Source organism: Melopsittacus undulatus, chromosome Z (genome assembly GCF_012275295.1).
Source record: "Melopsittacus undulatus isolate bMelUnd1 chromosome Z, bMelUnd1.mat.Z, whole genome shotgun sequence".
Classification (NCBI taxonomy): domain Eukaryota; kingdom Metazoa; phylum Chordata; class Aves; order Psittaciformes; family Psittaculidae; genus Melopsittacus; species Melopsittacus undulatus.
Window position 1 is genome coordinate 48,981,505 of NC_047557.1, and position 26,126 is coordinate 49,007,630.

A 26,126-nucleotide genomic window follows, 5' to 3' on the forward strand; every position below is an offset into this window, starting at 1 on the left:
CACTGACACCCTGTTTTCTTTCATCTCCTGATATAAACTGAAGGTTAACCCACTGCCAGGGAGCTCTGAAATTATTGCTAGTTTCTTGAGTCAGAAGAATTGAACACTGATACAAAGTTGATTGAATAAAACTGAACATAGTTATATATATTCAAGCAGTTAACTTTCAAGCAGATCTGGACAATTAAATAAACTCTATAAACATTTGGACTGCTTTGAAAAAAAAAAAAAAAGCTACTATTTCTCAATCTCTTGGACAATTTCATGGGTAGAAAAGGGAAGATGAAGCTGTATCTTTGTCAACCATGCCCTTATTTTTTCATAATCATTAGAAGCGAAGATCTTCTACTATAAAACTAAACACAGAAAGCAGAGAATAACAAAGCCATGCATTAAACCACCACAGTTTCAACATGTTTTCAGATATTTGATGCAAGGGCCAAATACAGGCTTCAGAAAGTTCAAATGGCAAAACCTCCATGTCATGAAAATGCACACCAAAATTAAAAAAAAGAAAAAAAAATGCATCTGGGGTAGAACTGTGTGGTCTGAGGAACTGATCCATCTCCCAATAGTTTCATCTGAAAAAATAACACTGCTCACAGCTGCAATTGCAAAAGCTACCAGGATGATGGACTTATCTCATGCAGAGGTAACACAATAAAAAAATTTTTCCCGTGTTCATGTATCCTTGCATTTTCAATTTCTTACCTGAAATAAAACTTACATGTTGCAAGCACACGTCCCAGCACAGCTCAAAGTCTAAGACAACCTCATTTGATAAAAAAATCCTCAGACTCCCTAAGTCAGGATGACTGGGTACTTGCTTTGCATTTTTTTATTTTATGCAGTACGTAGGTACAAGGCAGACTTCATCAAATGATCATGATAAAGCATTACACAGGACTAAGAACAGACACTTTCCCTCACAAAGGAAAGCTTTCCATAACATACTAAGATCATCTTTTCTCACTTTCTTAAATAAAAGCCATGTGGAAACATTAGCCCTGAATGAAAATTAACCTTTGTGTTTCAATTTTTTTTTTTAAATAGTTCACACCTGAAATATGTTAATAATCACAAAAAGAAAGCATATCAGAATTCTGAAATACAAAAGCTGGACCTTTTTTCTTACATCCAATTGGAAATATCATAGATGAAAGATGAAGAATGAAAAATATTTCAATATTCTGGGCAATTGCACCCAGTAGAAGACATCATAGCATAAACTACTGTGCCACCTCATTCCTAACATCTATGTCAATCTTTTCTGCCCAGCATTTCATACCTAAAAGGACAGCAATTTATTTTTTCCTATTTGGAGCATATATTTTTGACATTCTGTCGTGTATCCTGTAACAACCTGAAGTCTACTGTTTCTAATAAAGTTATATTACCATGAGAAGCTATAAAAACATAAAAGTGAACTAAATCCGTGAAGACCAACTGTGCATATATTTACAAGATACTGGGTATGAGCCAGGATATGTCGAGACTGGCAAAGGTTTCTTTAAATTCTTACATACTTTTCCTTGCATACCAATTCAGTGTGGCAGCTTGTTATCATTCAAAGCTGAAACAATGCGGATTCTTAACATAATACTATTTCTTGCATTATTTATACAAATGAGGCAGCAAACGATTGTAAGAAAAATGCATATGTTTTCCTGTGAACAGGAATTGATAAGAAACGAAGAAAATGCATTTTCCTTGCTATCATCACAAAAAGAAAAAAAAAAGGGTGGGGGGGCAGGATGACAGAAGAATATCTACATGTATGTTTCACAGTCTGAGATTAAGTCATTCTCCTTTTAATATCCCAGAAAAGAGATGAGGCACAGATAATACTGTGTCAAAAAGGAGACCTTACATGCCACAAGACAGTTATGAAATAGCATTTTGCCAGTATGTTGTTTTAATCATGGGTATTCACTGAAAACCAGTAATAAATATAGATTATATACACAGACTTCTAAGAAATGTTGGAATATTAAGGTTTTCTTTACTTTTTTAAACAGTTTGCCAGCTCCAAAGGATGAGTCTCAGTGGTCTACGATTTACCATTAGTCATTCATGTAGTAGTAGTTTCTAATTGTGGTTTGACAGGTCACAGCAAAATAATTCTTTTACTAAATAATTCACTATTGTGGTGGCTTGACCTTGGCCAGCATCCACCCTGCCACTCTCCTACTCCCATTCCCCAATAGGGCAGGCAAAGAAAATAGGATTACAGAAAGTCTCATGGGTTGAGATAGGGACAGGGAGATAGGGACAGGCAGTTACTGCCATCATGGGCAAATAAAACCTCACTTACAGAGAATTAATTTCTTACCAATTAAAAAAAATATTTGGATAGCAAGAAACAAAAACAAATGAAAACAACACCTTTGCCCTGCACCCCAAGCAGCACAGAATGGGTGGGGAATGGGGGGCAGACTTAGCACAGAACAGTTATTCTGCTGCTTCTTCACACTTTCCCCTTCTTCTTTTCTATGGGCTGCAGTCCTTCGGGATAAATTGACTCTAGAGTAGGCTTTTCATGGCCTGCAGGGTCCTCCTTGCTCTGGCCTGGGGTTCTTCATAGGGAGGACCCCTGGGGAGCCTGTAGTAAGGATATATGCTCCAGTGCCTAGGCACCAACTCTTCCTCTGGCCTTGGTGTCTGCAGGGATGTTATTCTCATTTTATTTCCTCACTCCTCACACTGCTGGACAGCATTTTGTCAATGTTGTCAAATATTTACTAGTAATCTTATAATCCATAAAAGGTTAAAAGCCTCTTTAATATCACTTTGGAGCTGTGACAAACTTAACACACCTTAGAAACAAGGCAACTGAGGCAACACGATACATGACACAAGTGTGGAACTGATAGGACTCTGAAATACCTTTCGATTTTTACTCAAGTTTGCAGACATTCACTAGGACATCAAGAAAGGCTGCTTTGATAAAGTTACCTTTTCCCCGTTAAGCATCAATGTGTGTCTTGCAGTCTAAAGTCCCTTTGCACATCTCAGTTCTTGCATCCTACTCTATATACACTTTCCTTATGACTGTGAACCACCGCCAGACCTATTCAAAATAAAACGTCCAACCCTAAAACCTCCTGCACTCTTACCAGCAATACTTATTCTTGCCTGCCTCCCTTGCCAAAGTCTGCCTCTCCCCTTACAGCTAGTGGGACTGCCCATATTTCTTGAAGGTAATGTGAAGCACAAGAAATCATTCCTTTACATAAGACACTCAAGCTACTACACTATTCATCTACTTGCTGACACCTTGCCTCTGTGTAAGGTAGAATTTCCTAATGCTTCAACTGCCATTATAAGAAAACTGATATTCAAGGCACACTTTAGTCTGGAGGATGTAAATGACATCACCTGCAGTTTTATCAGACATTCTCTAAAATGGTAACATATTAGCAATTTTGTAGCAACTTTATAATTCTTTTTTACTACTTTAAGAATATTTATTAATGGTCCCATACATAAAACATTTCATATTTATGAAAACCAGGTGGAAAGACATGAACTATCACTTGATTTTAAAATCAGTTTAGTATAAATGTACATTCTGAATATTACCAGGAAACATTCAATAATACCGTTTTCATGGAATCACAGAATCATAGAATCAGCTAGGTTGGAAAACACCTTTAACAACATCAAGTCAAACCTTTATCTGCATTTTTAAGACATATCACATTATATATGGTGAATTGAAACAAGGTATAGGTAGGATTAATTCCTCAACCCCTCTTCTTTTTTCATAAAAATTCTTTGGAAATCTACAATCCTGCTTCACTTTTTCTTTCTGAATTATAAAGTTCCCACTCAAAGTTAAATCAGAGCCATTAGAAAGAATGCATATATAATTATATGTGCAGTTAAGTAATAACTTAAAAAGAAAACAAAACCAGGATAGCAAATACTGCAGCACTGCCAAAACAAATATCCAACAGCAATATTAACTTTTGCTCAAACTGACATTCTATTTTTTTAGCTCTGCAACATGAATGCTACATTAACTTTTTCTAAAAACCTTTGCTTGGAATGGTTTTTTTTTCAAGTAAAACCAAAAATGCATTTCATTGTAGAGAAAACTCTTCCTGCCAGACCTAAGAAAGAAAACCTTTTATCTGGCCTGCACAAGGTTCTATACATTTCAGTTTTCTATTCACTGAAGAGTGGTAGAGAAGCAGCAAATTTACTTGGTGATAAGAACTTCTCACCAGCAGCATTCAGTTTCATAGCCACGGTCCAAACTCACTGCCAACAAGATGCTCATGACAGTTTCAGGTTCTGAATTCTAGTTACTCAGCTCTCAGAGACATAGAAACTATCCTGTTGAAAGACATGGATTCTTCCAATCCCGTTTTGCTGAAATAGGGTTAAGCTAACAAGAGGTAAACTAGGAAGCTGGTGACAGGCTACATTCACTGCAAGAATCCCACAGCTCTGCAAAAACTACTCACACAAATCATCCCAAATAGTTCCAATCTGTGAATAAGAAGCTCATGTTTCTTTTTCTTTGATAAAAAAACTGAGACTAGGAGGTAAACCTCTAAGATTAGGACATGTAACTAAACTCAGTCTGCATTTCTAAGATATGTATAGGCTTATTTGCACATTGGCCATTTACAGAGTACAAATACCCTAAATACTCCTAAGCCCTGAGAAGAATCTGGGGCTGTTGGCTGATGAAAATGTCTACATGGGCTGGCAGTGCACACTTACAGCCCAAAAAGCCAAGATGCTGGGCTGCATCGAGAGAAGCATGACCAGCAGGTCAAGGGAGTGATCCTACCCCTCTGCTCTGGTCAGAGTGAGACCCTACCTGCAGTACTGCATTCAGATCTGGGGCCTCCAACACAAGTGGGATGTGGACCTGTTAGATAGAGTCTAGAGGAGGCCATGAAGACTGTCAGAGGTCTGGAGGGCTTCTCTTATGAAGCTGGCTGACAGAGTTGGGCTTGTTCAGCCTGGAGAAGAGAAAGCTCTAAGGAAACTTTACAGAGGTATTCCAATACCTAAAGGGTAAGAAATCTGGAGAGGGACTTTCTACCAGGGCATGTAGTGACAGATCAAAACAGAATGGCCTTAAACTGACAGAGGGGAGATCTAGATTAGATATTAGGAAAAAAAAAATCTTCACTATAAGGGTTATACTGGAACAGGTCTTCACTCTGGAGACACTGGAATCGGTTCTCCAGAGTAGCAGTGTCTGCCCCATCCCTGGCAGTGTTCAAGGCCAGGTTGGATGGGCTTTGAGCAACCTCATCTAGTGGAAGATGTCCCTGCCCATGGCAGAGGGGTTAGAACAGGATGACCTTTCAGGTCATTTCTAATCCAAATTGCTCTATGATTCTATGATTTTAAATTACATGGCTAATGTTCACATTTGGGATGTATTTTTAATATATGCAAAAGGCATCTGCAGAAATGTCTCCGTTCATTTTAAGCTATTCTTGGTGATAGACTTAGATTTTATTGCAAGCTAAACAAAAATGCTCCATTATAATTTGCATCATTGGCTATGAAGTCCACAGCTTATAATTTATCAGCAGTCACACCTTCAAGATAAAGACTCCCCAATACTCATCATGCCACTCACTAGTAAACAAACATTCAATACAGACAAAAAGAAACTGCCAATGAAATACATTAAACTTATCAATTCTAATCCCTCTCATTTCTTTTAAGTATCATTTTTTAGACAAAAGCACAAAATGTGCTTCCTAGGCTCATAGTGGTGGTTTAAAATCAGAAACATTCCATCACTGCCATCAGCAGTGAAACTCACAAACCTGACACAAGTCCCTTCAAGTGAATTGCACAACTTTCTGTGCAATGTAACATACTGGTTGTCAGGTTCAAGTGACTAGCTCTTCACATGTCAATTCCTCTGTTCATCTTAATAGAAACATCAACTGGCTATAGATTATTGCAACAATACTGCCACATTTCTCATGGAGTCCACTTGTTCAGCTTCTGCCACTATTTCCAGAAAAGTCAGTGCATTTTCACGTGTGCTTTGATCTCCAAAAAAAACCCAGTAGAACTGACAAACCAATTTTCAAATTATGAAATGACATATTCAAGCCCCTTTTCCTTTCCTCAACTCAAGAAACTCTTGCCCAAGTTTTGCCAGATTAAGCTGTGACTTAAAGAACCAACCCTCCTCCCCCACCCCCAAACTTGACAAAGGAAAACACATCCCAGTACACAAAAAGGCTGTGTATTCTGTGAAAGAGAGAAACTCTGGCAGAAAAGACCACCTTGGATGGATAAAGACCTGCACCTTTGTTCCTATTACATAACAGAGGATCTGTGGAAGGGATAGAAAGCCTTAAAGGTTGTCCATTTATTCCAGCTACATAACTAGAACTAATAAAACAGGTATCTGTTGCTCAGAAACTTTACTTGACACCAAGTACTTACTATTTTTTAGAATCACAACACTAAAGATCATCCTATGACACTTTCAAAACCATTGTGTTTAAGCCAGCTGTCATAAATCCCTCATACTACATTAAGAAGGTAACCACATTATAGTTAAGATCAAAAGAGACTTTCTCAATTTTAGAATGTGAAAAGGGAAGACAATTGATGGAACTATCAATCTGCTTTGCTCTATATTCAGAAAAATTCAAAGGAAAAAAGAGTCTTATAAAAGGTGGAAGCAAGGGCAGGTGGCCTGGGATGAATACAGGGATGTTGTCCGGGAAGTTAGGGACTGCGCTAGGAAAGTTAAGGCCCAGCTGGAGCTAAACTTGGCAAGGGATGTTAAAGATAACAGGAAGGGATTTTATAGGTATGTAGCAGCTAAAAAAACAGACTAGGGACAATGTAGACCCCCTCCAGAAGCTATAGGAAGAACTGGCTACACAGGATTTGGAGAAGGCTGAGGTTCTGAATGGCATCTTTGCCTTGGTCTTCACTGGCAAAGGCTCTGACCGCACCACCCAAGTCTTGGAAGGCGGACGCAGGGAGAGTGAAAACCTAGACCTTGGGCCCACTGTACAAGAGGATCTGGTTTGAGACCATCTTAAGAACCTGAACGTCCGCAAGTCCATGGGACCTGATGAAATCCATCCGTGGGTCCTGAAGGAGCTGGCAAATGAAGCTGCAAAGCCACTGGCCATTATATTTGAAAAACCATGGCAGTCAGGTGAAGTTCCTGATGACTGGAAAAAGGGAAATACAAACACCCATTTTCAAGAAGGGGAAAATGGATGACTCAGGGAATTACAGGCCAGTCAGTCTCATCTCTGTGCCTGGCAAAATCTGGGAGCAGGATCTCCTGGAAGGCATGCTAAGGCACATGAAAAAAACAAGGTGCTTGGTGACAGCGAGCATGGCTTCACTAGGGGAAATCCTGCCTGACCAATTTGGTGGCCTTCTATAAAGAGGCTACAAAAATGATGGACAGGGGTGGAGCAGTTGACATCATCTACCTGGACTTGTGCAAAGCGTTCGACACTGTCCCACATGACATCCTTGTCTCTAAATTGGAGAGACAACAATTTGATAGGTGGACCACTCGGTGGATAAAGAACTGGCTGGATGGCTGCACGCAAAGAGTTGTGGTCAACGGTTCGATGTCCAGCTGGAGACCAGTAATGAGTGGTGTCCCTCAGGGATCGGTGTTGGGACCGGTCTTGTTTAATATCTTTGTCGCTGACATGGACAATGGGATTGAGTGTGCCCTCAGCAAGTTTGTCGATGACACCAAGCTCTGTGGTCCGGTTGATACGCTGGAGTTTAGGAATGCCATCCAGAGGGACCTTGACACGCTTGTGAGGTGGGCTGATGCCAACCTCATGAAGTTTAACTATGACATGTGTAAGGTCCTACACCTGCGTCAGAGCAATCCCAGGCACAGCTACAGGTTGGGCAAAAAGGAAATTCAGGGCAGCCCTGTGGAGAAGGACTTGGGGGTGTTGGTTAATGAGAAAACAAACATGAGCCGGCTTCAGTGTGCGCTCGCAGCCCAGAAAGCCAACTGTATCCTGGGCTGCATCAAAAGAAGTGTGACCAGCAGGTCAAAGGAGGTGATCCTGCCCCTCTACTCTGCTCTCGTGAGACCTCACTTGGAGTATTGTGTGCAGTTCTGGTGCTCTCAACATAAAAAGGGCATGGGACTGCTAGAACCAGTCCAGAGGAGGGCCACAAGGATGATCAAGGGACCAGAGCACCTCCCATATGAAGACAGGCTGAGAAAGTTGGGGCTGCTCAGCCTGGAGAAGAGAAGGCTGCATGGAGACCTCAGAGCAGCCTTCTAGTATCTGAAGGGGGCCTACAGGGATGCTGGGGAGGGACTATTCATTAGGGACTCTAGTGATAGGACAAGGGGTAATGGGATGAAACTTAAGCAGCAGAGGTTTAGATTGGATATAAGGAAGAAATTCTTTACTGTTGGGGTGGTGAGGTACTGGAATGGGTTGCCCAGGGTGGTTGTGAATGCTCCATCCCTGGCAGTGTTCAAGACCAGGTTGGATGAAGCCTTGGGTGACATGGTTTAGTGTGAGGTGTCCCTGCCCTGGCAGGGGGGTTGGAACTAGATGATCTTAAGGTCCTTTCCAACCCTATGTATTCCACGGTTCTATGATTGTATATAAGCTCAATAAGACAAGATACGGTATTCTACCCTCTCTGTCTAAACCCTAAGCAGATCAAGATCTGATTTCATATCAGCTTAGGTCAGTAGTGGTGCTGTGATAGTAAAGATAAAGTTATGTTGTATAACTAAGGTTCTGATTTTTTGGTGTACAGAAAAATATACTACCTATACACTGATGTTACAAAATTGATTTATTTAAAAAAAAAATAATAAATGGAGCTACAGCTAGTACAGACAAGTAAACTAGAAAGCAACATCTATGCAAAAGTGATGAACTGGCCACCTAGCTTATTCCTCTTCACTTGTATGAAAGATACTATTAATTAGAAATAAATCTAATTAAAATGGAATTTATTATTCTAGTAAGAAAACGCACTAACATTCTGTACATGCAACTCTAAATGTTCAACTACAATCAAGAACCCTTAGTTTTAAAAGAAGTTGTTTAGTGGTCTCCTAATATTTTGGCCTTCAGGTTTTGTATTTTGATCTGTCCTTATGTGGGCTAGAGAACTGGTTTATTTTTATGTAGGCCTATGTTTCAATAAGCTGGAAGGTACAGCAACAATACAGCAACTCACAAGAGCCATGCTTGCAGTTTGGTTCACCAAAACCACAATGATCAGAGCTGACTGTGATTCAAACACAACTTCCATACTTCCATAAAGGAAGTAACTACCATTACAAAAGCAATTAATCAACATTAATCAACTACCAAGGCTGCTAAACCAAAGGAAAAAATTCAAAGATAGCAAGCACTTGAGTCCCACAAAGATCTTCATTTTGCTTGGTTAATCATACATTAAACAGAGATTGTATGTAGTTGCATGACCTGAACTCCATTTTTGGTGCATGCACCAACGGGCTAATGAATAAAAATGTTTCTTGTCTGTTGCCTGTTATGATATGTTCTAGAAACCCTTTATTTTACTTTGCTTCATAAAGCATGCTGAAGCAGTATCTTCAACCAACCATGGATCACTAATACAGACCAATAAAATAAAGCACAATTAAATTGAAAACCAAGATACAATTATACTTGAACAAGCATGATACAACCCTTTATTTGCACAATTCAAAGCTAAACTAGAAGAAAAATCAATTTTTAAAGCAGCAATATTACCTGTAAATTATGTCTACCATGTGATAACTGAGTGATGCACAATGTTAACAATCACTTGGTTTTGCTCAAGCACATGCTTTATTAGATGGAACACTGCCACTGATTTACTACCAAAAAACCCAAAACAATTCACTACCTCAACCATATCCCCATTCCAAAATAAACACAACAGCTCCTCTAAAGTAAGACAGTGTTTAAAAAACTTTCTTCCATAAAACTTAAGCTAAAAATACTAGACAATAAACTGTTTTAATGACTTGGTATTCCACAAAGTTCCTGCAATTATTAATACTGCGTAAGAAAGACATTTTGGTAAAAATTACTAGTCCTAGAAAGAAAAACACCTATGGAAACATATCACCTATGGAAAAAATCCTTGCAATTAAAGATTCAGGGCTTGTAAAGATGTGTTTCTTTAGATCATTTTGGTGTAAGACGAACAACCTCAGCACTTCTTGTGGTAAGACTAAAAACCACTCTTGGAATACGAATGAATCTGCTGTACATTCAGCTAATGAAACTGCATTAACCTCATTTCTTCAGTGCAAACCTGGATTTAACCCCATCAGAATCTGAAATTCTACTTTATGTGGGCAAAAGTGCAAAAGTACGCAAAGGATGAGCACAAGGCATTTTACACTGAGTACCACAAAGGAAATTTAAACAAAATTAATCAGCCACTGTCTATGTAACCTACATTAGACAAAATACCTAGGCTAGTAGCAAAAAGACAAAGGATCCAAGTTTAAATTGATTCATCCATGTAAAACACTCAGGTAAGTGCATATGAGTGAGCTACCATTGTCCTGACTCATGCGCTCTCATAGTAGCCACAAAGAGATGTGTCACAGCTCCAAAACCAGTCCGTGACTGGCCATAGAGAAATTTAATCTCTGCTAGTCCTCATTGAAATATCTATCCATGACTCCATTAGTTTGGTTTTCTTCAGAGAGAGAGGCTGAATTGCATTTAAAGACCATTTAATTCAAGGCAACACTCCATGAAACTCAGTGTTGTAAAAATCTATGCCTTGCCAGAACTACTAACTGTGGAAAACAGTAATTCAGGAAAGGAAAATAAATTCTATTTATGGACACAGAGCTGTAATTCAAAAAATTGAGTTAGTCTATTTATAAAACAAATTTATAATTAGGTTTTTTATATCTCTATGTAGAATTACAACAATCCAGAAGAGAGTTTGATTTTATGTGTGTAAGAATACAAATGGTGAGCAGAATGGTGTTTTGATTGCACTATCTTCAGCCAAGTAGCATCAGTCTGACTTGTCACTTTTAAGCAAGTTTGTTCCTATGAAACAAGCAAAATGAAATAAGAAAGGAAGGAATTATTTTCTGCCATTTCCAATGCAAATAATTTAGTACTAGAAGAAAACAGCAGCAATAACAAACTAAAGGGACATAAAAGAAATCTTTTTTATTATGCTTCCTTAGATAGGTTACTACAGGAGAAACAGGAGATCAAAAAAAAAAAGGAAACATAGTACAACTGACTGAATCCATTCTATTCTATAAACTCTCTTCTATTTTCAACTCCCTCACTCCCCTCTTATCATAGCATCACTGAATTATATGAATGATTTGGGTTGGAAAGGACCTTAAGATCATATAGTTCCAACCCCCGCCTTCCATGGGCAGGGACCCCTCACACTAAACCATGTCACCCAAGGCTCTGCCTAACCTGGCCTTGAACACTGCCAGGGATGGAGAATTTACCAATTCTTTGGGCAACCTGTTCCAGTGTCTCACCACCCTCACAGTAAAAAACTTCCTCCTTACATCTAACCTGAACTTCCCCTATTTTAATTTAAATCCATTACTCTTTGTCCTGCTGGTACAGATGAAGAGTCTCCAGCATTCTCTATCTTCCTTTAGATACTGGAAAGCTGCTATGAGGTCCCTATTCAGCCTTCTCTTCTCCAGGCTGAACAGCCCCAGTTTTCTTGTCCTATCTTCATATGTTACTTAATGACCATTTATGTTCCAGAGAGACAAAAGAGATCAGGGATTTGCTCTCCAGGCATAAAATCACCTAAGCCACTTTCCATTCCATAACTTACACCAAGCTTGTAAATTCAGAAGATTCTAAAAATTGCCTAAATTAGAGAAGAGTTTAATCCAAAGCTTACAACAGAAACATGGATCCAGACAGTTTTATTCTTAGAGAGTATTTTTAGAAAGCAAATTAAGCAAGACCACAATTAAGTCCCAAGAATATGGTTACAAAGCTGGCTATATGTTCACTGCACATACCAGCAATAAAAACTCACCCTTCACCCACTCCTATATCCCAGAATAAAAGGCATTCAGCTTTTTTTATCCGCTATTCTGTCTCAGTTTTGCTTTTTTTTTTTTTTTTTTTTTTCTGTTTCCCATACCCAGAAGGAACATGAAACGCTTCACACCAGAAGCCCTGAGGGAGAGTTACACCTGAATTTTCAAAGCTATAATCCAGTTGCCAGGCTAATCAGTGTTTTCACTGACAAAAAGCACACCAAGAATTTTAAGCACATCTGAAGCATAGTTTAATATTTGTATAAAAGATAGTATTACTACAGTGGCTGTAGCCATTACTTGGGCACTTCTCACAGCCAGCATTCCCCTTAACCCCAGAAGGACATAACAGGATATTTACTCTGTACTGAATCATAAAAAGTTTTCCCCATTAACTGAATCATGTGCAGAAATACCTGTATTTTCCTTAACATACTGCTATCTAAATAAGCTTAACCTGATTTGACCCACTTAAACTTCTGACACGTAATAAGAACTTCAGGTAGCACAGCTAAGACCGTAAAACAAGTATATGCAATAGTTGGAGGATAATCACACAGGAACAATATCACTCCACAAGTAAGTTTTGGGCAAATTTCTACATTTTTGTATGCAAAACTCCTTCAGAAAGTAATTCCGACTGAAGTACCAGCAGAACCAAGAAAAACATACATAGCACAGGCTTCCAAAACTTTTTACTTCTATTCACTTATGTGCAGATTCATGTTTATTAGCAACTGTTATGATATCAATTTATCATTCTAAATACATTGTTCCACAACGAACATTGGAAATTTTATTCAGTCATTTCCTTTGCTTATTTATGCCATTATTAAAAGCAATAGAAATAAACAAGAAGACCAGATTGTCCAGGCTTACAGGTTAACAATGAAGGGTTAACTGAACTGCTAATGTAAAACAGATGTGCAACTGATTTTAAATCTAATATAGATATTTTGGTCAATTGTTTTATAAAAGTTTGACCAACTACCATGTGGATATGCAATATAACACGCATATGCATATGCTCAGCATATTTCACACTATTTCCATTACATCGCTACTTCTGCTCAACAAGGAGCAACCAATCAACCCTCATGTCATGTCCCTAAAGTCATTAGCAAGAGACTGAGTAAACCAAGGAAAGGCACACGCTCTACAGAATTTCTGCAAACATCTCATTCTCCTACAAATCCAAATGGCTTTGACTCATCTCTTTACATCCTGGTAGGTCTCTTTATCACGTAGCAAAGAGAGGTGTGCATCATTTGCATGTTACCTCTACAAGACCATTAGTTTTCACAGACTCCTCCTTGAACATCCTCACCTACAATCAACCCCACAATGAGTGTCATACCTGATGCCTTGTTTTCCCTATTTCTCAGATTACCTGTTCTTATGGTATTACATCTTGGAAATCATGGATTTTCTTATTTTTCTCCCTATCACAATCTGCCTTAACTACCAAAATGAATCTCCATTCTTTACCGTTCAATAAATACTTTGAAAAACAAAGACAACAGTGCTTTTAAAATTACATCACACAGGTTGCAACACAGGGAATATATGTTTCTTTAAAAAATTCTGGTTTATCTGCTCTAGAAAAAACAATCAGTACATATAATAAGAATGGTCAGGGATACAAGACTTGGAAAAATGCTAATTTCACAATTTCACTAGCCACAACAGATGTAGCTGGGAGAGTCTCTGTGCTCTGTCCTTTCTTTTTTTAAAAACAGTTACATTCAAATCAGGGGTCAAAACTTCACTAATTTAACTAATGCAAAAACTCTACTCAATGAACTTTATCTGTTTTTTCTGGGTGAAAAAGTGAGATTTACTATTTCACTTCTGTATCATGCACAATAACCGGGATAATTTTATACTTAATAATTACAAGGGGTAACAAAAGTGATTTACAGCAGTCTTAGTTTTTTAAAATAAAGCTACTCTGGGACAGCATATTTCTCAACTCTAATTATGGCTTGGAAATACATTGCAAAGGAAGTATTTGTACTGAAACTAAGCACTTTAGGAGAACAGCAGGCTATTATAAGCAGGACTGGAATCACAAATCAAACCTGTCTCAGGATGGAGTGATTACATGATTACAGGATAGCTCTCAGAAGAAGAAAGGAATCATTACCACATGGTCTGAGGCATGCTGGCCCAACATCTCACATACCATGCCACAGTGTTTAATACTAAAGGAAACAGAGATCATTATAGCTCAGAAGTAGTCTCGTGCTAAATCTAAATTGATTTTCTAAACCTTTCAGCTTTACGTTAATGCTATTGTTCCTATGTTTAAAAGATTTTTCCTTCTTATTAATTAGCAAGAGTTCTCAGATACACAAAACAAAAATCCAGCCAATGTGTTTCATCCAGAAAGGCAAAGATGAATAGCAACACACTGCAGCATCAGGGCTCAAGAAGGAATAGAAACACAGAGGTTTTAGTCCTTTATCTTCCTTGATTTATGATTCTCGATGACACTAATCAAATATTTAAAAGAATACCATCTCCATACTCCTTTTCTTTATGAAAAAAAGAAAACAAAACCAAAAACCAAGGCAAAAAAACACACAAAAAAATCCACAAAAAACAAACCGCCATATTCAGTAGTCTGTTTGTAATTAACTTGCTGCTCAGGGAGGATAAAGCAATGTTTGTTAATAGTGCTTTGCTTGCACATACATGCTGTTTATTCCAGCTGGCCATAGTCACTTTCTTGATGTAAATGATGAGATTTTAGTAGTACAGAGAGATAAACAAAAAAAGCTCGTAAACCTGTGTTGGAGGCAGATGTGTAGTCGCTAAGCACGCAGAAGTAAACAACTTGTTTTGTCCTGTTGCAGACCAGATTCCCTAGAAGCCTGGTTGCCCTCCTCTTTCCCACTTTCCACTAGCACATAAATCCAGAAGGAATAACATTTCCACCTATGTCCTACCTAACCCAACTACTTTATACTGCCTGTTTAAAGATGTCTAAAACACAAATAAGAGTAAGTTAAGGTCAACAAAGCAAATCTTAGTGAACCTGAGAACTCTCAGTAAGGGATACTCGCAGAGTACACTCTTTCACACACTTTGTTCTGCTCTTCTCACAAAGTTTCATTCATTTAACAAATTCATAATGCAACAGCAGGCAGATTCTGCACTAAGAAATGAAGAGTTTAGCATTCTAAACAGGCAACTGAAAAAGCCTCTGAAAAAAATACCTGTGATTTCCCAAATCTTTCTGTCTTGTGTTTGCCCTATTTTTTAAAGAGACGGGCTCTAAACACACATTTTATTGCTTGAATTTTTCCTCTCTTTCATTTGAGAATCCCAGGGAGTTGGGTGTATAGAAGGAGGGTGTTCTTCACTTTAAGTCTTTAAGTATCATCCTATCTAATTTCATAATCCTCCTTCTGTAATCTCAAACTTTAACCCGTATGTATCAAATGGACCATAAATACTGCTTGCAATCTTTCCCTCCCCCCTTTTTATGAAAAATTGTTGGTGAGTTCTGTTTTCTAATGCTTACCCTCAGCAAAAAAGAAGCTGTAATTGTCTCCAATTTCCTTTGGAAAAGCATCTGGTTTGGAAGTTACTCAATACCAATGTGTAACTGCAACATCTTGGAAGTAGGGAGGCAGAGATATTATTTTTAGTTGACAACTGTCTTGGTATTTAACCCATTTCAGGTTTGCATGTTGGTACTATATGGTCCAGGATGTGTCTTGTGGTAGCTGCTCTCCAGCTCAACAGAAGCAAGAAGCCTATTAAGTCTCAGAGCCTTACACCAGGACCTCACAATCTGTAACAGCACAGCTTCCCAGAGCAATTTATGAAGCCCACGAGCTGCTCCTGACCACTTGTTCCAAGAACCCCACAAAAGCAGGGATGTTTTACATTGTATGTGCAATGCAAAGCAAATGTCAGGTTCATTATTTGCACCCAGTGCATTCCCAGTCAGTGCAATCCTATGCCAGACAAGGAGCTGCAGCAGATTAAGTACTGCAGTGCCATCAAAAGGAATTCTACAACCAAATATCAACCAAAACTTAATTCAATACAGCTCTCCAACGCTGCCCAAGCTGCCAAAAAAATCATGTACACTCACCATGCCAGACACTGCTCTCACTGCAGGAATCATTACGTAGTGTAACTAAAACTACATACATTGGGAGTTTTCCCACACAAAAATCTTGAAAAACTGTGGTTAAAATAATTTTCTAGGAGGAAAGATGTCAATCCTATCCTTAAAAGTGACTGTGTGCAGAATTTCAGGAATACAGAAAGTTGGGGCTTTTTTAAATTTCATTATTATTGTTCTTTTACAGTTTCATTCTGCTTGTTCTGAGACAACACGTAAAGTCAGACTATCCTCAATATATAGGTACAAAATAAAAAATTCCAGTTTTATAGGAGCCCTGTTATGTGTCCTGAATTTGAGGGTCATGTGAATTTAGAATATCCTAAATAAACAAAATCTAAAATACTTTGAGTCCATCATCTGTCATTTCCCTACTATTAGCGAATAACACTAATCTTCAAAACACAGTTTGTGTCAGAAACTAAAAAAAAAACAAAAAACACATACATTTCCTGTGAAGTTGCTTCAAGGGCTTTTTTCAAGTCTTACTGAAGTATCATAGGAGGATTCTATCAGCCAAAGAAGACACACAGGTTTTTTCCACACTCCTAAAAAGTAGGAGGTTATCATCAGAATTATTTCTTAAAATGTCCCATGGTACTTGCACATCTTTGTATGACACAGAATCACTGTTTTGTTGATGCTAGCTACATGGATTTGGATGGTGCTCTTTAGATATATGTATAACAGCTGGAGTAAATCTGTGTCTGCTTGTCTATAAAGTATAGATCAGGTTTTTAGACACCTGCTTCTTAATGAGGCCTACCAAAATCACCATACATTTCTCTAGAGAGAGCTCTTCCCTGTATTGGGTTGGAGAAGAGTTAGGACTCAAGTCACTGGGAAAATGCACATTAATTTTAGTTGCAAAAAATATTGACACTGACTCTAAGGATTTACAGAATTGTAAGTATGCTACTGACCATTTCACATTCTTAAGATCCAGTGAAAATATAGAACCAGTCAGATGCATTTCAAGCTTCTCTCCAGTAAATTACCCCGGCTGGCAATGCTGTCTGTATAGGTAGATCTCTACACAGGTTCTGTTAGACAACCTACTAAGTGCTGCAAGAAACAGCATAGCTGTATGAAGCTGCATTCTCCTGTCCATCCTCTGTGTATACATCTGCTCTTGTTTGAACTTCCAGTCTAAACATAACCCATTGGTTTAGGTATAAGAAGACATTCAAATCCTTTCTCTACCTAGCCAGTCTTTATGTATTGCTGACCATTTCATTTAAAAAGAAACATTGGGAAAAGCCTTGCCTGTCACCACACAGCTATAGATCACTACCTAAACAATTCAGTGCTGAGAAAAAAACAACACTGAAGGCCTCTCTTTCTGAAATTAAAGGAATACGGGATAAAGCACACATTTGCCTTTGTTAGAGATCTCTTTGGGGAAACATAGTGAGACTACTTCAACTTCCATGCTAGAAGCAGAGCAGATCATTGATAAAGAACCAATAGCCAGATTTCTTCATTCTAAGTCCACAGTAAGTTTCTCCCACAGCATGCTCTGAAAGAACTACCAGTTGTAAGTTAAATATATTACCAGTTACAAAGAAAACTGTTCAACAACATTTAACATTTTTTTTTAAACTTACTTAAAAAGATTAGCAAGCAGCAAGCATTTAGTAACTAATGCTCCAGCTCTGCAATTTATCACTTTCAGAACAGTCTCACTGTCATCAGCAGGACTGCTTACATCCTGGCATTTTGCTAATGATGAACAAGCAGCAGGCAGTAAGCATACAGATGGAGAATACTTGGAAACCTCTCATTAATCTTCCTGCAAAAGCAGTGCAGAATACCAGTGAGCTGCAAAAGGATGTCGGAGTCCACAAGTGTTTTACCATGGATTTAGATAGGCCATCACCACTGATGATGTGAGCTTTGAGATTACACCAAGGTCATGGTGATGGAGCTTCTAGACAGGTCATACATACCTCCAATCTTTACTTTGATTAGAAAATACCCACTGAGTTAAGTTTCCTTCATTTGTCAAGACATGTTGCCAAACAAAGCCAATCCTGGCAGTCAGAATTGGTTAGTATTTATCTGGGACTACAGCTCACATTTTACACTTATTATCACTCCTCCATACTGGCTTGTAATGAATAGCTCAAGAAAAGCCACCCTACCGAAGCTCTCAAGAACTGTGAAATAAGAAATACAGGGAAGCTTTAACATTGTGCTGTATCTTACATGCTTGAGCCAGCTGCAACCAGTGAACTATTCAAAAAGCATCTAAATCCCATTTTAAGGGGATAAAGTGCCTAACATCTGTAATAATATTCTTCTGTCTTTCTGCCTATAGAAGGAGCAGTTCTACACAGACATTTTTGCAATTTCCTGAACATCACTGGCATGGTCTCTCCATGCCTTGAGAAGTCGGAACAAACACCAACATCCTAACGTGAATGGCAAAACAATTTAATGTTAGGCCATTTTCTCATTTTATCAAAGATCTTTTCACAAAACTAGCCATGCAGTATCAGCTACATGTTGATGGCTGTGTCAGTATCAGCCCCACATCCTTCACATGATGGCCAAACCTTTTCTATTGGTCTTTACACTTTTTCACCCTTCTTCCTCTGTGGCAAAATCACTATTGTCTATCAGACTACAGTTACTTTCCTTGGTGAATAAAGAGATTCACTAAAAGGTTACTATTTAAGGAGTGAAATTGTGGAAGTTTTGTTTTTGACTGACATGCTGTTTCACACTCAAAAAGAAAAATTTCTGAGTGGAATCTAAACTGCACAGTAAGGGACTTACAGCCCATTTGTTTAGCTTTATGAAGTGTTTGCAACCTAGTAAGCCTAACCCAAATCAGCCAGGCTTTGAAATGACAGTACCAAAGACATTCATACTGTATTTTTCTCCAAAATTTCTTATATTTAACATTAAAAAATAATTTGTAATTGATCTAACTACAATTAAATACTTGTAAGTTCAAGTTTCAATGTATTTTTACATCTTAAAAGAAAAAATTTAGTTTGAAATGTTGCTTGGCTGTTTTCACAGAGCAAGGCCTAGAGGAAACAAAACAGGGTGGAATATGCAACGTATGTATGATGTTTTTTCAAGACTTGGAAATAGAGCAACTTACATATGTAATAGAGCCCAAGCAATGACTGAATAAAGAATGACAAACAACTTAAGATTTGTTACAACAACTCTGACATAATAGCACTGTGCAGTTGTTTTTTTTTTTTTACTATGTGACTTACACAGTAATACTCTCAGGAGAAACAGCTGCTTAACTATTTCACTGCAAACAAGACCATGCAGTTGAGGATCATGACACCACCAGTGAACATCAATAACAATTCCCAGTTTTATTTGAGATAGATAAAATAGTATATATTTCAACTATAAATCATGTTCCCCTTTTCTGAATGGGGCACATTATCTGGGCACATGCATCCTTAGACAGCTAGCAGGCTCTGAGTAAGCTGGTGCTCTCAGAAAAAGTCCGACTGAATCATAAATAACAAATAGGGGTCCTAGGAAACTGGGGCCTGTTTAAACAGTGAATTTTAATTTAAAAATCAAGTCAAAGGAATTATCGATATGCAATGACATGTATCTCTTTTGAGCAGGTATTTTTGATAATGATCTCTCCCAATTTCTTTGCAAAGATTTCCTCTAACCTAATTTTACCCATAGACAATGTTGAAAGAAGTAAAATTCTAACAAGTACAAGAGTCAAAAGCTTTTTGAACATAAAAATCCTTCACCTGATTGCTTTCAAACAACCTTCAGCTGACTTTTCTCCACAATTAATTCTGCCACCATGCTTTGGAAAATCTGACAAAATGTCAATAATTAGATGCCAGCCACTTGGAGTTGTGTGAAACTTGGCGGTTTCACTTTGCAGGAGTGCAGGCAAATATTTTATTTGGTGTCAATCCACATATGTTCCCTCTCCACCACTTTCAATTTGGGTTTTGACTCTTGAGTAAGTCCTAACAGGCAAATGAATAGCCAGTCAAAATTTCCACATTCTACCTGGTTTCACTTCCTGACCATGCAAATAAATCCAGGCATGCATATCTTCATGAATCAATGATGGAACAAGTTAGATGTTCAAATTCAGAAAGAAATACATGGAAACATCTATCATATGATTGTGCTAATTTACACGCATCTAGCCACTGTCATGATGATGGTAACTATCCCTAGTGCCACTAACCATACCATTTATATTCTGTATCCTGTAAAGTGCTGCAGGCATGCACGTTTATGATGCTATATAAAGGCCCAAAGTGAGAATAATAATAATAATAATAATAATTGGTTTTATTTTAAATCCTGACAGCTTTCTACATTATCCCAGTTTTCTACTCTTTCTATCCACTTCCAATACCCTGAGATTGCAGCTCACTCTATCACCATTGCTGTTGTCAGTGTCCCCAGTTCAGGTCTTTATCTCGTAAAAGACATGACTGACCCAACAGGAATTATAACATGCGAAATATGTTTTAAGTAGGGGAGGTATGCCATGGAAGTAACAACCAGTCAAAAGGTTTGACTCTTTTAACATTTCTGCTGAAAACATACTCACTGTGTACTTCTATGGAGGAACTGAAAGGAAAGAAGGGTATGGAGTCACATATCCAAGTAACTACTCATACTACATGTGAGAAGTTGTGAGATGGAGGAAAAAGGCCAAAAGGATCAGATAAATGAAAGAAATGGAGTAAAGAAGATGAGAAAGCAATACTAAAATATTGGTTGAAGAAAGAACAAACAGTGTGAAACCTGTTATGTAAAAGATAAGGAAGATAACACAGATGAGAAAGATAACTTTACAATATAGGGTGGGAATGAAGAAAACCACAAATTACAGACAGACTGGAAGAGAGATGATGATTCAGGGAAAAGGAAAGAGAGTGAGCATGGAGGTAACCAATCATACGCACAGACTGAAGACCAAGATAAAATTAGAGACAGAGATTAGAAAAGTTGAAGAAAGAATGGCATAAGAATAAATAGGAGATTCAAAAAAAGGAAGGTGTGGGACTGAGAGACAAAAGCATGCCTAGAAATGGGACAAAACACATAAACTTCACCTGACCAAGGCAGAAGTAGGATTTGAGAAAAATTATAAGTGAGGTAATAAAAGTATGAATGACAAAATGGTTAAAATAAGTGTAAGTACTGAGGTAGGACCAAAGAGGATATGAAAGAAGGAAGACCTCAGGAAAGGCATGGAAGTGAAAAGCAGCAGATGAAGTGGACACTCAGATAGAGACCTTGGTGCTAAGCAAGGTCATCTTACCAATCCACCACAGGTACTGAAGGAAGCAAAGGAGCCTGGGTAGCCGAGGACAGCACCACTGTAGTAACAAGCTCTCTCAGGTTGCAACTGTGCAGCACCGGATGGGCTTTTGCCCTCACCGCCAAGCCGCTCCTCCACAGCAAAGCCAGGGGCCAGGAAGCGGCTGTCCCTCTTGAGCAGCAGGTAGAGCTCCCGAGCAAAAGCTGGGATCCTCAGCAGCACCTCATCTCCATCCTCTGCTGGAGGCAGTGGTGGTGGGGATGGTGGTGGTGGCAACTGAGAGGCAGCACCAGACCCTTGGGGCAGAGGGGACCAGTGGTAAAACTCCTGAGACTCATACTCATCTTCAGTGTCCTCTTCCTCTGCTGCCTCCCCCACAGCCTGTGCCTGTCCGTCCACCGAGGAGGAGACTGAACGCACCTCCCGGGAGCTGCTGGCCACCGGGCTAGGTGTGACAGAGATGCTGAGGGTGCTGCTGCGGTTCCCACAGGGGTTGGTGCTGCAGCCCCCACCACCACCGCTGCCACCCGCCGGCTCCTGCTGGCCCCTGCTCCACAGCGCGGGGAAGACAATCTCCCACTCCTCAGTTTCTTCTGAAGCATGGAGACCTGCGGGAAGGCCAGAAGATGCTTTAAATTATTTAAATGAGTGGTGCGCCCAGCAGCACCCAGAGCCTTGCATAAACGTAACCTGTATCTCCCATATCACTCGTCTCCTGGCTCCCAGCTCACCAAGCATCCCACCCAGCCCATAGTGAGCTCCACTTGCTCCTGTCATCCTGTCCTTACACATGGTAGATGGCCCAGCCACTGAATGTCCCTGTGCCTGTGGAAAGGGCTGGGACACACCACGATCCCGCCAAACTGTGAGAGAGCGGGAGCTCAAGCCCGGCAGAAGTTGTAACAGTAGCTGAAGGCATTCTCTATGACCACCACCTCCATGCAATGAGAGTTGCACAGACCTTTCCTCATTTAGACAAAGTGGCAACTTTTTCATGCGTCTAAAAAAAAAAGTTGTTAATTTAGCAGGGAAAAGCTTAACAAAAAAAAAATGAAAATGTCAACCATGTTCTCAGCAAGTTCTGCAAGACCCACAATGATTTCAAAAGTGCTGCCAAACACACACATTCCCATGGCCACACATTTGAGAGTGCATGTACAAGGGTCAGCTGTGCATGCTGCATGATTATCACTATAATCAAACTGAATTTAAATCACTAACTTGTAATGACAGCATATTAGACAAACCATATCACAATTTACGGTGAATCCCAGCATACCAGTATTATGTTTCTAAACATAAGCACACAACTTCCACCAGCCTGAGACAGAAGACAGTTTCATTTCAATGTTCATCCCACTCACGCTAGGAACAGCCCTTGCAGAGGTGACATGGCTGCGTATGAAGAGCAGGGCATTGCAACGCGCCCCCAGAGCGGGGGCTCGCATTATCTGATCGCCCATCGGTTGCAGGGGCCGGGCGCAGCTGTTAGGGCGCCCAACAGTGACCAGGTACTGGCCAGTGGCAGCCGCTGGGGCACGAAGGCCGCCCCGACCCGGGAAAGGCGCACACTCACCTGCGGCGAGCCCGCTGGACAGCACGCACAGCTGATAGAAAACGCAGCAGACGCGGCTCAGGCGCATCCTTCCGCCCGCCCCCATCAGCCCCGCGCCCGCGAGACACGGGCAGGCGGGACAGGGGCGGCCGTGCAGTGCCGAGTCTAGCCGGGCGGGGTGCGCCGAGGGGCACAGCCACCTGGGCGCCCGCCGAGAAACCGCAGCCGAGAGCGAAGCGCGCTTCCCGGCGGGGCGAGCGGGCGGGAAGCACCGGCGGTGCTGGATGTGCAGCGCGCGGCGGGGCCGAGTGCGTCTGAGTGCCGGTGTGTGCCGGCGTGTGCGGGCTCGCGCGGCTGCACGCAGGCAGGAGCCCGGCGGCGGGCGGGCAGCGGGCGGGCAGCTGCGCCCCGGCGGCGGCGGCGACCGCGCTGCCCCCGCCCGCCGCTCGCCCCCACAGGGCGGGACGCGCCGGGCCCGGGCCCTGCCGGCCCCGCCCCGCCCCACCCGGGCGGGCACCCGGCGCGGCCCACCTCCTCTGCCTCCGCCCCGGTCGCCCCGCCGCGCCAAGGGCAGGCGCGCGGGTGGCTCTATGGGCCGCTGGTTTGGGCAGCGCCACGCGGCCACCTTGAGCGCTTCGCACCCCGACGGGAGTGCTGGCAGCAGGCAGGGCACCGCGCGATCCGCACAGCCTGCGCCTCGGAGTCGAGGAGCAGCAGAGGCTGCCCCTGTCTGTCTGGTCTTGTGTAATCTGATTCTAAATCTCTCTTGCCCCCCTTACGCAGCTCTGCATGGAAACCCATCACTTTCCACCCAGACCTCTGCCAGCAGAGGAGCGAGTAAATGAGGAGTCGAGCAAAAGCTTTAAATGCACGTCTAACACCAGCATAAATTGCAGAAGCAACAGGCAAACTCCGCCCTTTACAAGCCCAATTTCTTACCACAACTTCTGCTGCTTTACCTACTGTTGGTGGTGTCAGAGGTGACCATGGCGCCTTAGGGTAGAGCAGAGCAATGTAGGGTGGAGAGGAAAGCCATCTGTGCCGTTAAGAGTAAGCTACGACGCTGCAGGAATGCCTTCCAGAAGTTAGTTGTATAAAATGAAAAGCAAAACAAACAAAAATCACATGTTAGGCCTCTAAATAAAAAACACGTTTAAACTCCACAAAAGCCAAAGGCAGCAGGAGTTTGCTGTCGATTGCATTCAATAGCCGCTTGAAACCTATGCTACATGGGTACATCTTTTCAACTGCCTCCAAACAGTATTTTTGATTACTTGTTTGGTTTTATAGGGGAAAAAAAATTGTCATACAGTGCTTTATTTTTTTTTTTTTTGTGGGGGGGGTTCTGACCCAACTTGCACTAAGCAAAATAAGAGAGGCTTAGTAGAAACAAGACGACAGATTTACATCTACCAATGTAGGAAGGGGGTTTCAGAGCCTGCAAATTAATATTTGACTGATAGATTACCTTAAAAATGCATTTAAAGTGAAGTTTTGTTTCACAGCTAAATAACAACATACATGCTACTTCACAGTGGAATTAGTTAATAGGCCCAGTAGTGCAGCCTTTCCACAGCCAGAACTGTTCTTCTAGCTGATTAGAAAATGCTGTAAAATGTGGTTTATAAGCTCCTGTGCCAATACTGAATACAAATTCCAATTGTATTTTTTTAAACCAAATCAGAATACGGAGAAAAGTTGCAGAAATACACAGAGAAAATTTTTACTTGCAGTGCGTGTCATTGCATCCCAAAAAATATAAATGGACAGCTAGCAGGAACAGCCCTGCAGGGCTGTCAAGGGGGAAAGGCATGGCATGGGTGTTTGTTTATTTTAAAACTGTATTGTTGTAACTGTTTTCAGTCTGCTGAAGTTGAGTTAGTCCCTTTCAACCTAATTCTGCTTCTTTTATCCACACATATATTCTTACTATAAAGACAATAGAGCTGCTCTTGTCGGTAAGGTAAGCAGAATTTGACCTTTTCAACACAAGCTGCAGGGGGTAAAGAGGCTCTAAGAAGCCAGTCAAGAAAGACTTTAATATGTCTGACTTTATCACCAGCCAAAAAAGGAGGAACATTTCGAGTAAGTCTCCATATAGGAATACAAGGTAAGCTAAAGTCAATACAGAGCTGCAACAAATTTCTGTAGCTCATTTTATGTTTTCTTTTTATCATTTCAATAGTTAAAGTAAAAATATATGGGGAAGTTCTCTATGTTTAACTCTGGGGAAAGTACACTATAAAATAGAGCCCCTACTGGTGTTCATTAATTTTAACAAAGAGTCTGGTCATAGGTTAATACTGGTAGACGGTATTGTAGACCACCACATGCTAACTGTCGTCACTGTGAAACTAGTGCAGAGAAGTCTGTGTCTAAAAGAATAAGAATTAAAGGAACAAAACAATGCTTTCATACGGCAATTATTTTGCAGAGAGAATACTATTGTGTCCACATGTACTGCACAAAAGACTTTATTTTCTTAATCACAAAGCCACCAAAATGCTTTGTAAAATAGTTTTTATTTTACAGAACATATTGCACGAGGGCTAGTATTAACAATCTGTTTGTAAAATTGAAAGAAGTAATTTTTCAAACTCAATGTCAAGCAAAATGAAAAGAAACAGTTAGTTTGCTCCAGTAGGTTTTTAAAACTGCACTTCCTACCTGAAAAGTCTAAGCCTCTTGGCATTCTGAGGGACTTGTGCAGAATCACAAAAGAAGTAAAGAATGTGTTGATTTGTAAAGCATAAAAATAATCCATATCATCTTACTTACATGAGAAAAATAATATTACAGAAAATGAGGTAGAGAATGTGTCTTTGTCAGGCCTTCCTGACTGAGCCAGATCAGCCTAATTTTGTTAAAATCAATAGAGATTTGGCAATTTCCTCTCTGTTTAGTCCTCCCTGATTTTAAATTTACAGAATTGTGCCATGGTCCCTTAGGGGCTGGCAGGGCCCTTAGGCCCCACCACTGGCTGACTTCTCATTTCTTCAGTGTGCCAGAATCATTCCTGATAGTTCCCTCATCAGTAGTGACTGACTTCTCAAGCCATCTTTTGAAGATGTGGATATTGTTCTTCAGCATCTACACCTTTCACCAC

The 26,126-nt window shown here is 40.2% G+C and overlaps 1 protein-coding gene across 2 annotated transcripts in view; it reads right to left on the reverse strand.

Annotated features, from left to right (window-relative positions):
• ADAMTS19 (ADAM metallopeptidase with thrombospondin type 1 motif 19) overlaps positions 1-23,244 on the reverse strand; it is a 148,273-nt gene extending 125,029 nt beyond the window's left edge. Inside the window, exons 1-2 of one of the 2 annotated variants that reach the window (XM_031054344.2) lie at positions 23,042-23,244; positions 21,466-22,073 (exon numbers count right to left, since the gene is read on the reverse strand). In XM_031054344.2, the coding sequence (XP_030910204.2) occupies positions 21,466-22,073; positions 23,042-23,126 (693 nt within the window). In that variant the 5' untranslated portion in view covers positions 23,127-23,244. The remainder of the gene's footprint in view (positions 1-21,465; positions 22,074-23,041) is intronic. The other variant, XM_031054343.2, reaches the window with a different exon arrangement.
• Between the last annotated feature and the right edge of the window lie 2,882 nt (positions 23,245-26,126).